The sequence below is a fragment of the Salmo trutta genome, chromosome 13 (assembly GCF_901001165.1).
Source record: "Salmo trutta chromosome 13, fSalTru1.1, whole genome shotgun sequence".
NCBI lineage: Eukaryota > Metazoa > Chordata > Actinopteri > Salmoniformes > Salmonidae > Salmo > Salmo trutta.
In genome coordinates this window covers 53345743-53359471 of record NC_042969.1, presented here as the reverse complement: position 1 = coordinate 53359471, position 13729 = coordinate 53345743, and the positions used below count along the sequence as shown (strand labels likewise).

General features: G+C 40.6%; 2 protein-coding genes across 5 annotated transcripts in view; one reads left to right on the top strand and one right to left on the bottom strand.

Annotated features, from left to right (window-relative positions):
- Positions 1 to 824: 824 nt before the first annotated feature.
- LOC115206009 (cytochrome P450 2M1-like) lies at positions 825 to 9885 on the top strand. Its single transcript, XM_029772519.1, has 9 exons — positions 825 to 1128; positions 1870 to 2032; positions 2180 to 2329; positions 2593 to 2753; positions 7337 to 7513; positions 7734 to 7875; positions 8226 to 8413; positions 8512 to 8653; positions 9442 to 9885. The coding sequence occupies exons 1-9, from the start codon at positions 937 to 939 to the stop codon at positions 9639 to 9641; spliced, it is 1515 nt and encodes a 504-aa protein (XP_029628379.1). The 5' UTR covers positions 825 to 936; the 3' UTR covers positions 9642 to 9885.
- The window catches only part of LOC115206008 (glucagon receptor), a 37625-nt gene continuing 33562 nt past the window's right edge, over positions 9667 to 13729 (bottom strand). For 3 of the 4 annotated variants that reach the window (XM_029772514.1, XM_029772515.1, XM_029772517.1), the window contains exons 13-14: positions 13628 to 13669; positions 9667 to 13159 (exon numbers count right to left, since the gene is read on the bottom strand). In XM_029772514.1, the coding sequence (XP_029628374.1) occupies positions 12803 to 13159; positions 13628 to 13669 (399 nt within the window). In that variant the 3' untranslated portion in view covers positions 9667 to 12802. Of the gene's footprint in view, positions 13509 to 13627; positions 13670 to 13729 lie in introns of all 4 variants that reach the window. The other variant, XM_029772518.1, reaches the window with a different exon arrangement.

The following is a 13729-nucleotide window of genomic DNA, read 5'->3' as shown; positions in this document are numbered from 1 at the left end:
AAGCATTTGGTTGCAGTCATTGCAGCTAAAGGTGGCACAACCAGTTATTGATTGGAAGGAGGCAATTACATTTTCACACAGATACCACTAGCTGGCCTCCTAAATAGATACCACTAGCTGGCCTCCGCCCAGTACCCTGCCCTGAACTTAGTCACTGTTACTAGCCAGCCTCCGCCCAGTCCCCTGCCCTGAACTTAGTCACTGTTACTAGCCAGCTACCACCCAGTACTTTACTCTGCACCTTATAAACTGCTGCCCTTTATATATAATCATTTAAAACTGGTCATTTTAATTATGTTTACATACTGTTTTACCCACCTCATATGTATTTAATGTATTCTAGTCAAGGCTCCTATTTCCTATATTACTACAACTACACACTTTTTCTATTCACATACTGTCCATAATCTCTATACACACCATCATATACATATACATTCATATTCTGGAGTCTGATATTGCTCGTTACGATATTTTTTAATTACTTTCTTTTTATCTTTTGTATTTGTTTGTATTGTTTTGTATTGTTAGGTTCTACTGCACTTTTGGAGCTACAAACATAAGCATTTCACTGCATCTGTGATAACATTGCAAAATATGTGTACGCAACCAATACAATTCGATTTGAAGTTGTCTATTGTGTGGGTATTTTCTTCAATGATTTTGTCTACATAAAATGTTTACAAAACAGTTATGCAAGTCGTCTGTTAAAATAGGCTATATACAGTGCAGGAGGGTGTACATACCCTAAGGGTATTGTGGGAACACGTCTTTCTTGTTCAACTATAGTTCCTGTTTATCCTCCAACCACAGCTAACCTGTAGCAGCTTTTTAATTTTTTTATTAGGTTTCATGTGGTCTTTCTCTCTCTACCTACATAGCTAAGAGTAACTGCCACGTTGCTCTGACACATCTTAATCCTCAAGTGACTTGAACATGGATTTACAACATGTATTGCAGACTGACATGTTGTCCATAATATTGGCCATAGTGGTTATTATTTTACTTTGGAAGTACATGGGGAAACAGAGCAGTTATGGACATTTGCCACCGGGTCCTTCACTAATTCCTCTTCTTGGTAACTTGCTACAAATGGATCTGAAACGACCGGACAAGTCCTACATGGAGGTCAGTTAAAAGCCACAAGCTGTCTGATTTTCTCAGTCATAGATGGAGCTATGGAGGCGCTGCAGTCATAGATCAATATGATAGTTTTAATAATTTGAAGCTGCAGTATACATTGTTTGCAGGGTTGGGGAGTAACTGATTACATGTACTGTCATCAGTTACATGTCATCTGATTATAAAAAAAACTAACTGTAATCAGTTACGTTACCACCCAAATTATTGTAATCAGATTAGAGCAACTTTTGAAAAACGAGATGATTAATTATTGGTTTACTTTTAAATTCAGAAAAGATGAATGCGAGAATGTTTTATTTTTTTCCCCCCCTCAATGACATTCAATTCAGCGTTTAAAAAAGGAAAACGTTTAAGTTTGTTCCACCTGAGCAAGTGGAACAATCAGAGACCAATATGATGACACACCAAATCCATTTGTGGGATATTTTTTTTATTTTTCTATTGCTTCTTAAAGGGGAAAGTAATCCAAAAGTAACTGAAAGTAATCAGATTATGTTACTGAGTTTGTGTATTCCAAAAGTTACATTAGTGATTATATTTTTGGGCAGGTAACTAGCAACATTCAGAAAGTAATCTAACCAACCCTGATCATTTGTTTAGAGACAATGGGATTAAACAGCCTTATTTGGGGTTGTGAGGGGATAAGACAGTTGTACTAAGATCATGAAGCAGTTATAAGTTATATTATTCAAGAATCAATGGGTTCCTCTCACCTCCTCTCATCAGCTCAGTAAGAAATACGGCTCAGTGTTTACTGTGTGGTTGGGCCCCAAACCTGTAGTGGTGGTCTCTGGCTATCAGGCCATCAAGGAAGCTCTGGTAGACCAAGGAGAAGAGTTCAATGGAAGAGCCAACCCTGCCATTACCCTGAAACTCCTTAACGAGCACGGTGAGTGAAATGAATGGAAGCGGGATGGTGTGACACACGTGTCATAGTCAATCTGTGTGAAAATTGACTTTGCTTAGAAGAGGGAGCTACTGTGCTATATTCATCCTATCTGTCTGTGCCTCTGTCCTGTCATACTCATCAATCTAGGGGTGGGATCAAGTAATGGGCAGAGATGGAAAACTCTTCGCAGCTTCTCCTTGACCTCCCTGAAAAACCTTGGAATAGGATGCAGGAGCCTCGAGGAGAGGGTCCAAGAGGAAGCTAAGAGTCTAGTGAAAGCCTTCAGTGAATATGGAGGTATGTTGTTTTTGTCTGTGACATCTGTTTGTGTGTGTGCATCAAAAGAGGCTGCTGAGGGGAGGACGGCTCATAATAATGGCTGGAACAGAATAAATGGAATGGCATCAAAGACATGGAAACCATGCTTTTGATGTATTTGATACCGTTCCACTAATTGCACTCCAGCCATTACCACGAGCCTGTCCTCCCCAATTAAGGTGCCACCAACCTCCTGTGGTGTGCATGCATGCGTATTTATGCTTGTCTGCTGTCTCTTCCAGATTCCACTGTGAACCCCAAAGAGCTCCTGTTCCATTCTATCATCAACCTATTCTGGTCCATAGTCTTTGGGCGCAGGTTTAAATACAACGACCCTGAGTTTCAGATCTTCTACAAGCCTGTCTATACATACTTCGACATGCTTAAAAGCAAAGTGTCAACGGTATGGTAGCACATACAGCGCCTTCAGAAAGTATTCACACTTCTTGACTTCTTCCACATTTTTTTGTGTTACAGCCTGAATTTTAAACAAAAAAATTGTCACTGGCCTACACACCATACCCCATAATGTCAAAGTGGAATTATGTTTTATACATTTCTACAAATTAATGAACCTCTTAAATGTAAAGTCCCCATACTTGGGGACCCTATTAGATGTTTTATTAAATTCAGTCTGATATGAGAACGGTAGCCCCTATCTGCAAAAGCAGGGTGTTTGCGAAAAGCTGAATATATTGGCTATTGATCTGTGCCTTAAAATATTTGGTGTGACTTACTACCATAAATGGGTATGCGAATGTATAAGGGCAGGCCGAGCCAAAGACTTCATTTCAAGATGGCTGCCACCTACATTCTGGTTACCGTTGTGGAGCATAAATGAAATAAACACAGAATACGTCGATTCACACCGAAAGCCGGGATTCCACAAATCATGAGGATATCTTCTTTGTCTGCCTGTGACCTACCGTTATTGATCACCAGCCCCGAGAGTCAAAATGTTTATTTTCCACAACCTTTTCACCAGCCATCTTACAAGGTACGCTTCGATTTGGTCTGTGTTTGAGCTATAGCTAAATGTGGGTTATGAAATTAAGCCTTGGGTTGGTCGGAACATATCTAGTCTATTACCAATGTTATCTGATGATGTACGACTTAATGGCAACATCGAATGTCCACAGAGTGACTATATCTTTGCGCATCAAAAATATGGCGTTGCCTGCTTACGCGCCGTAGGCATCCATTACACAACTGCTAACCTTGACAATCTTGTAGCCAATGAGATAGGCTTTCCAGGGATACACAGTTGACCTGGGTGGGCCAAAGCAAGGCCTAGAAACTTTTATGCGTAATGCGAACTATTTCTACCAGGTTCAGAGACGAGACGCACCAAGCACACTGCATTACATTGTAAACAGATTTCATCGCGTTCATTTAATCTCTTTAGCATAAAAGATCGCTTCTCAAGGGGGATTTTTTTGTTGTCAAAACTAAGAATATAGAACAGCTAAAAAAAAGGCAGCTATGAATAAGTATACCGACATAGAAACTTTAAATAAAATACTGGTTGGACTCGGATCAGGGGAGCGATTTGGACAACGAGTATTTCGACTCGGCCGACGAAGATTGCTTTCTAGAAGGATTGGATCCACTTTTAGATCTGTAAGTAAATTATTTTCATTACTTTATATTGCTAAATTAGTATATGTATTTCGTTTTATTTTTAAGTTGTCTGCTTTTTGTGCTTTGGATTTAGTTTACATAGGCCTATGTAACAATTCATTTCAATGTTACATAATTCTAAAGTAGTTATTGTCTATGTTTCATATTAGTTCACTGTTTGCTGTTCTAAGTTTCATCCTTGTAACTTTGGAGAGGCCACTAAACTGTCATGGCCATTGTTTATTTGTCATTCTCACCTCTGCCTTTGCCTCCAAAGTGTTACTGATTGCATTGTGTGTCCTTCACACCTATGTGAGTCACCGTACAGATACATTTTAGGCTTGGTGTTTTTACTTTACAGTAATGTTGTTTTGTAAATTTAGTCAACAGTAATTCTGCGTGTCTTAAAACAATATATCCCTTTAGTTTATTCACCACAGAGTGGAGGATGCATGACATTTGGGAGCCACCCTTCCCCAGCAAGCACCCCTGCCGGTCAAGGTCTTCACCCCCCACTGCTATGTCAGTCACCCTCTTGAAAAAGAAAATAGGGCTTGTGGCACCATTTGTCCAAACTGTTTCCCCAAGACCAAGGTAAACAACATAACAAAGACAGTGGAAAAGGGGACCATACGTTGGAACAGGACTAACAAGCTGCTTTTTGTGAATGGAAGGATACTAGGGAAGTAACCATGCTCACCACACAGTATAAGGCATTCAAAAACAACCGTGTCTCAAGAAGGGTAAAAAAGGAAGAATGTTTCTGTGAAGGTCTACAATGTCAGCATGTGGTGTGTCGACCTATCTGATGCTCTCATAGTCTACTACCAGGTCCTCCACAAGACCAGGAAGTGGTATAATACTTTTTTTTTACCACTTTGTGGACATTGCTACAGTAAATGCTTTCATTCTCCACAAGCAGATGGCCAAAGCAAAAGGTCAAACCCCTCCTTCAGAGAGCAGCTGGTTTTAGAGATGGCTGAATTGGGGGCCCAAAGAAACCTCACAACCATCACAAGACCCCACACTCAAGGTGAGCGCCACTATCCAACACACATGCCAAAAGACAAAAGGAAGAACTGCAAACATTGAACAAAACACGGGGGGAGGGTGAAATGGCTGATTTTCTGTCCGAAATGCCAGCTTTTTGTTTCCTGGCAGAGATGGACTGCTTCAAAGCCTATCACGACATGCACAAGCTACGGTGAACGTGAAATATAATAATCTACACCTGGGTTGTAAAACAAACACGAATGCCATTTGTAAATAGTTCAGATTACTTCTATTTTTGCACCTTTTTTAGTGAAGGACACATGTGTAACAAGGTTTGTGTTTAATAAGACATTTTATATATTTTTTGTGTATATCTGTTAATTTTATATTGTATTTTGTAAACAGTTAATTTGTATGTGGGACCAATACATTGGATATGCCTAGGCTAAACGTTCAGGCACTTTGGAGAGGTTGAAAAAACACTTGGATATATACTCTGTATGTCCCCTGACACCACCACAATGTTTGAGAGAGGTTGATGTTGTAGATATTTAGTTTTTATAGTGAACAATGACTTTTAGGCACATCCAGTGTGCAAAAACAGTGCAATTACCACATTCGGACACTTTGGAGAGGTTGAAAGGACACTTGAATGTACCCTGGATACCCCATAACACCAGCACAATGTTTGAGTGAGGTTGATATGGTAGAAATTGTGTTTTTATAGTGAACAAATAGTGTTTAGGGATTGCAAATATGTAATAGCACTGGTATTATCTAATTTACAGACATATGTTACTTTGGAGAGGTTTAGAGACACTTGGAAACGACCCGTGACCACACCTGACACCACTTATTAAAACATCTGTTTGGTCTATCAATCCCATTTTTTTTCTGATATTGTTCACATGTTGTGGAAGCCGTCTGATGTGTTTCCAGCTCTGGGCATCAATAATTCACTTATAGCTTGTCAATGAAAGATGACTTTCAAAATATAAAACAAAAAAACTTATTTTATGTGTGCTTGATCTTGTGTATTCTGAACTATAACTCCTATCTATCTTCTGATAATTTCCTCATAATCTCCCAGATGTCATCTTTCCAAATATACCACGTTTTGGCATGTCCGAATCATGTGATAGCTTGAATAGCAGTTACTTTTGGGTATGTCTATTTAGGCGGAAACCTACATTTTGCCATTACATTTGAGGTTAAACATTAAAAGCTGAAATGTCTTGAGTCAATAAGTATTCAAAAGCCTTAATAAGTTCAAGAATAAAAATGTGCTCAACAAGTCACATAATAAGTTGCATGGACTCACTTGTGTGCAATAAGTGTTTAACATGATTTTTGAATGACTACCTCATCTCTGTACCCCACGCATACAATTATCTGTAAGGTCACTCAGTCGAGCAATGAATTTTAAACACAGATTCAACCATAAAGACCAGGTAGGTTTTCCAATGCCTCGCAAAGAAGGGCACCTATTGGTAGGTGTGTAACATTTTTAAAAGCAGACACTGAATATCCCTTTGAGCATAGTGAGGTTATTAATTACACTTTGTATGGTGTGTCAATACACCCAGTCACTACAAAGATACAGGTGTCCTTCCTAACTCAGTTGCCGGAGAGGAAGGAAACCGCTCAGCGATTTAAAAAAAAAAGAAAAAAACATGTTTTACATTTTTTATTATTATATATATTTTTTTAAATGATTGGTTGTAATGATACACAATCTAAAGCCTAATTAATAACTTTACCATGGTCAAGCAGATATTCAGTGTCTGTTTAAATAAATAATAATTATCTACCAATCAGTGCCCTTTTTTGCAAGGCATTGGTGGTTGAATCTGTGCTCGAAAAACACTACTCAACCGAGGGACCTTGCAGATAATTGTTTGTGGGGTACAAAGATGGTGTAGTCATTCACAAATCATGTTAAACACTATTATTGTCTATGCGACTATTTATATGATTTGTTAGGCAAATTTGGACTACTGAACCTAGTAAGGCTTGCCATAACAAAGGGGTGAATACTTTTATACATTTTAGTTCATTTTTTTATTAATATGAAAACATTTATAGAATGTTCTTTTCACTTTGACATTATGAGGTATTTTGTGTAGATCAGTGACAAATAAATCACCATTGTATCCATTTCAATGCCACTTTGTAATGCAACAAAATGTGAAAGAATCCAAGGGGGTGAATACTTATGATATGCACCGTGTGCCTGTTATTTATCTACCACCTGCTCTTCCAAAGCATGGCTTGATTGTGTCTTATAAGCTTGCCTGCCAAAATGGATAATGATAACAAAAGTATAACAACCACCCTTTCCTTCCCATGTTTCCTATGTTGCTCCTCTTCCAGCTGTACAACATTTCCCCCAGAATAGTTGAGTGCTTTCCAGGAAAACACCAAGAGCTGTTTAAGGCCATAGACAAGGCCAAAGCTTACATACGACAGGAAGCAGATCGTCGCTTTAAATGCCTGGACACCTCTAACCCCCAGGACTACTTTGATGTATTCTTGGTTAAAATGCTAGAGGTAAAACAGTGATTGATTTCTGGAATTTAATGTTGAACATCTTACAGTATCAAAATAATGTAATAGCACCAACTAGCCACCTGAAGGCCCTGTTTTCCTAAATATATGATCAATGATTACTTGTGTCTGAGACTTTTGCAAAAAGATTAAGTTTCTCACAAACTTTCTCATAAATCTCCTATCAGTGTATGATTTAGAGGTATCTTCAAACTTTCCTTAGGAGAAAGATCAGCCCGGGACTGAGTTCAACTATGACAACTTGTTTCCGTGTGTGTGGGATCTGTTTGCTGCCAGCACAGAGACCCTGTCCTCCACCCTATCACACGCCTGTCTGATGATGATCAAGTACCCTGACATCCAAGGTATCCTCTCTTCTGTATCACTGTTATTGAAGTTATACTAATTTATAGCAAATAATACTGCAACCCAACTTAATGAGCCAGTTTCCAGGACGCAGATTAAGCCTTTTCCTGGACTAAAACGCGCTATAATGAATGGAGATTCCCTATTGAACATGTTTTTAGTCAGAGGAATAATCTGGGTCTGGAAAACCAGCCAAATAAGAGCTGCAACAGAGAGTTTACATTACATACCATGTAAGCAGCACATACATGCTGGCATTTCTTCATTCTCAATACACTATAAACACTGTATATAAACATACATGACAGAACCCAAATGCTATGAATGTCTGACTGTCTCTCTTCCTCAGAGAAAGTTCAGAAGGAGATAGACGAGGTGATTGGCTCGAACAGAGTCTCCACGGCTGACGACAGACATAAGATGCCCTACACGGACGCTGTCATCCACGAAATTCAGAGAAGTATGTGTCTTACTCCCACTGCTGTCCCTCACCAAATGACCCGAGACACAACGTTCCACGACTACCACATCCCAAAGGTGACCACCATTTCTGAAAACCTATCCCAAACGTCTATTATTTGTACTTGTTAAACTGCCAATTGCTTTATGTAAGTGCTCTTTCGTAATTCTTCCAGGGTACCACGGTGTTTCCACTGTTGTCCTCTGTGCTGTTTGACCCCAAACTCTTCAAGAAGCCAGATGAGTTTGACCCAGAGAACTTCCTGGATGAAAATGGACGCTTTAAGGAAAACAATGGATTTCTTGCTTTTGGACTGGGTAAGATCATGTTACAAGTGGCTAATAAAATAATATGAGAATGTGAAAACAAGAACCACTCCGTAGTAGCTCAGAGAAAAAGCCTCATCACACAATATACATACACATTGCTAACATCTTGTTTGATATGTTTTGCATATCAAACAAGGCCAATGTGTTTATTTTATTTATTTATTTTTTATTTCACCTTTATTTAACCAGGTAGGCCAGTTGAGAACAAGTTCTCATTTACAACTGTGACCTGGCCAAGATAAAGCAAAGCAATGCGACAAAAACAACACAGAGTTACACATAAACAAACGTACAGTCAATAACACAATAAAAAAAAAAAATCTGTGTGCAAATGAAGTAAGGAGGTAAGGCAATAAATAGGCCAATAGTGGCAAAGTAATTACAATTTAGTAATTTACACTGGAGTGATATATGTGCAGATGAGGATGTGCAGGTAGAAATACTGGTGTGCAAAAAGCAGAAAAACAAATATGGGTCTGAGGTAGGTAGTTGGTTGGATGGGCTATTTACAGATGAGCTGTGTACAGCTGCAGCGATCGGTAAGCTGCTCTGACAGCTGTCACTTAAAGTTAGTGAGGGAGATATAAGTCTCCAACTTCAGTGATTTTTTTTGTTTTTTTTGTTGCAATTTGTTCCAGTCATTGGCAGCAGAGAACTGGAAGGAAAGGCGGCCAAAGCAGGTGTTGGCTTTGGGGATGACCAGTGAAAAATATGTAGGTTTCAGTCCCAGGATTGTAGGTTGAGTACTGAAGGTAACCTCTCTCATTGTCCCTCAGGGAAGCGGTCCTGCCTGGGAGATGGAATGGGGATTCCCCGGATGGTGCTCTTCCTATTCTTTACTTCCCTTCTTCAGCACTTCACCTTCAGGGGCACAAAACCTCCAGAGGAAATTGATGCCACTGTAGTATCCTACTTTATTGGCCGCCTGGCACGCCCCTACACATGCTATGTCAAACTCAGGACAGCAAATATTTAATTGATCAAACAGCTTTTCATTTTGATGAAATTCAATGTGATTTATTTTCTGAATAAGGAGGCTCAACAGCAAAGTGGTCATATCTTTCCTTATTAATGTCGATTTTTTTTGTTTTTGTTGTTGGATACAAAAAACAAACAATAGACAAGTACTTAAACTGGCAGATTAAGAATCATTTAAATTACTTGTGAAAATAACAAACATGTACATAAAAAGTGAATAAAAATAGTGTCCATTCATGTCACATAGTCTTATACAGTATGTGAGATTTAGTGCTGTTCTTTGTACTGTAATTGCCCCGTGATAACATATTCACACAGTGAAATATCACTTGAGTGTCAGTGCATCCACTTTACCTGTTGACAGGTATATAGAACATGTCGAGTTAAGTCAGAAGGTCTTGTCTGTTTATGTAATATGTTCCACCCGTGCCACAATGGACCCAATGTACTATGGGTCCAGGGTGACAGTCCAGGACTAACTCACCCCATGGTTCTAACGTAGGCATCCATGGAATCCACCTCCCTTTGACCACAGTTTACTGTCCACTCTCTAGATCTAGGTCACGGCACCACTGTAACACATACTAGCAACGCTAACTAACCCTATGCTACATCTGATCGTTTCATTATTGAAGAGTCAATGTCTGACATAAGCAGTTTTACAAACAACACAACATGTTGTAATGATGGCCAAAGAAATGCCAAAGATTACATGTGCTGTTGCCAAAAGGTACATTATACATTATACAAGAAGATATTTGTGAAGTACAACGCTCAGTTTGTGAATGCTATTTCAGAATTTGTGAGGTTCAGCCAAGCCACTTTGGAAATTAAGATAATATCGCACACACACACACACACACACCATTCGAGTAATGATCTATATCACCAGAGGCATCGAGGCAAGCACCAGTAATAACCCTAGTAGGAATACTGCTAGTGGAAAAAAAAAAAGTTAGTTCATTTGTTTGACATAATACATTTTGATGACACTGAGATGGATGGTGGACATGCTTGGGTAATGGCTTGGTCCCATTTGGAGTGAACGGGAAGACAGAAATACAAAGTTCTCATTACTCCATTGGTATGTGTGAAGATGGGGCTTGTGTGTATGTGGGTTAGAGAAGCCATTTAAAAAGGGAAGTTGACAACTGCCTGGTTTAATTGCCTACAGAACCACTGTTCAACCGGTGGATAGCCATTAGGTGCAATGTGACCCTCAAGAAGAGACTAATGACAAACCGTAAAATGAGTCGAGGGCTCTGGACGCTCTGACAGATCCATACACACAGAGTAGTCAAGCTATATCTGGAGAAGTTAGGGTTGTGCTGTGTTCGTTTTAGATTAAAACCAGTCTTTAAATAGGAGTAGGGGATTGTTAGCTGGGTTCAAAAGAAGAAAAAAAAGTGGCCTTTAGCGCAACTCATATTGTTATTTCAAATGTTCACTGAGGGTGAGCGCGTAATCAGGGCAAAACATTTTGTTTGTCACAGATTCCAGCCTGGAGAACTGAGTTTGTTGCATCCTTACACAGATATGTAATGTAACAGACGTCTTCACGTAGGATGAACAGAATGGATCCTAGCTTTGCAAACGTGCTGTCAGACACAGACCTACATACCATCAACACACATACAGTAGAATACTTGTGTATTTTGTAGCTGTGGTTTATCATGTAGAGAGCCATTTCCCATTGCACCATAGTGTTTAGGCCACATGGCAGCAGGGGACTGGGGACTGGGACCTTAATTCCCAGAAGCAGAAGAGAGATTCCCTCTAGGCATGTTACGACCTGTGTTCAGGGGGATATAAAACTGTCAGCTGGGTGGTAAGTAGTTATGGTTAGTCTGGAAAACCTACAAGACAAAACCATTTGTGGAGGGTAACAGGCTACCAGAACTCACCACGATAGAGATAATTTACATTCCAGATTGCATAAACCTGTGATAAATCGAGAAGATTAAAGAAGAAGGTGCCACAGACTACGCCATTCCAGTTATCGTCTTTTCATTTGCATGTAGATAGTGCTTAAAAGACCACTGGATTACGTTCACCTTCCATTCTGTGATAGTGAAAACTATGTCAACAGGACCTTACAAATAATTCAACCCATTTTGACAGTGCAGTAAAGAAACTCCCCCTCCCCCACTGACATCATTTGAAGAATGTCTTGCCAGTTATCTTCCACATAGAGCATGTAATCAGAGAATCCATCTTTCTCATTTGCAGAAGTCATGCCTCACACACAGCCACCACCATGATAGGCCTTTAGGTCTACGATATTGCGTAAGAGCGCGGTTCCTTTGCTCACTGTATTCAGTTACATTTACTGCAACCTTATAGGTGTATGACTAGTGAGCAAGGGGCTTTAGAGATGTTAAACGATTGGGTGAGAAGAATTCGAAATACAGTGTTGCCAAGGGAAACCATAGTGTTTGTGTGGCTAGCTCACTGGGGAAGACAATATTGGTTTACTCACCTCTTGCCTTCTAAGTCCCTCACTGAGTTTGTCCAATACCAACATATAAACACACTATTGTTAGAATTATCCATTGCACATGAAAAGATGGTCCACGGTTGGCACATAACGTTTCCATTTTGTCCACAAGTAGAGCAAGAGGTAGAAAACAAAAGAAGCAAACCCCCAAAACAGTCGAATCAGAGCAGATCAAGGTTGGACGGTGTTCATTTCCTAATTTAAGTAGCTTTCCTCAACATCTGGGAGTCCCATAGGGCGGCGTACAATTGCCCCAGCGTCGTCCCGGTTTGGCCGGGGTAGGCTGTCATTGTAAATAAGAATTTGTTCATAACCGACTTGCCTAGTTAAATAAAGGTTAAATAAAATGAAAAAAGTCAATCTAGGTCGATTGAGGCGATATTGCACTTGGGATGGGTCATCTTATCTGCCACTGAAAACCTATAGGAGTCACAACACACAGACTGATTGGCCAGTGCAGCAAAAACACTCTGGCAATCATCCAATGAGTCCCGGATCATGTTCACACAACTATTAAGACATGGGTTGGATGAAACACCAACTACAGTAGGCCACATAGATCTGGAAGTACACAGCTGAAGCAGGCGCTTGTCTGGTTTGAATTCCATACACTAGAAATTACAAAGTTAGCCAGCTAGTCGTTAGCCCCTTCACCGAGCCACTCAGCAGTAGCTCTCAGAGTATTTGATAGCTCCCTCTCCACCCCCGTTTCCCAGCGGAGCTCCATCAAGGCCGTTCAGCACCTGCTTGCGGGCGGAAATGTAGCAGTAGGCCTTGCCCTTCTTGGCCCCTGGGTGGTTGTGTGGGCGCGGGGGGGGATGCGGCCCCGAGGCAGAGGCATCTGTGAAGAGGTTGTGGGTATCCTCCTGTGGACAGTCAGGCTGGCAGGGCGGGTCGTGGTGGCATTGCCCGCCGCCGGTGCCCCCCTGTGGCGTGTTGCTGCCGGTGTTGCGAAGGTCGTCCAGGACGGTCATGCCCAGCTTCCATCGCTGCCACTTCTTCTTTATCTCTGACTGCACCTGGGAGAGATGGAGAGAAATGAACAAGGGAAGGTAATGAGTTTTTCCTGACCTTATGATCTGACCAGGAAAAACGTTTCACAAGACAAATTGTATCTAAATTTGATTTTTATTCTCTTTAAGCACTACAGTATGTAAGCTACCTCAACCAAACTAGGCCATATCTTAACAGGAAATACATCAGACCTTCCATGTCACACAGTGGCCTAACCACTTCTTGACTCAAGACATGGCTGGACCCCTCAGTGACATCCCCGTTGCCCTGTGGACTGAGGTAGTGAGCTTCTCTGTGTGACAGCTAACCCACAGTGACAGGGTGACGTACCCAGCAGGTCACAGAAAGCGCTGGCTTCTCATAGGAACAAACAGAGACGAACGTGTCGTAAAGTCAGGTGTTTGCTACGGATGTTCAAGTGGACTCATTTTGCCCTGGGCTTTGTTGAGAGCACACTTCACTTCCTTACTCACCTCTTTATTGACGAAGCAGTACAGGATGGCAACCAGTAGACCCTGTGGGACGAGAGAGTGAGAGGTATCAGAAGAAGAGTGATTACCTCCATCTTCCCCCAT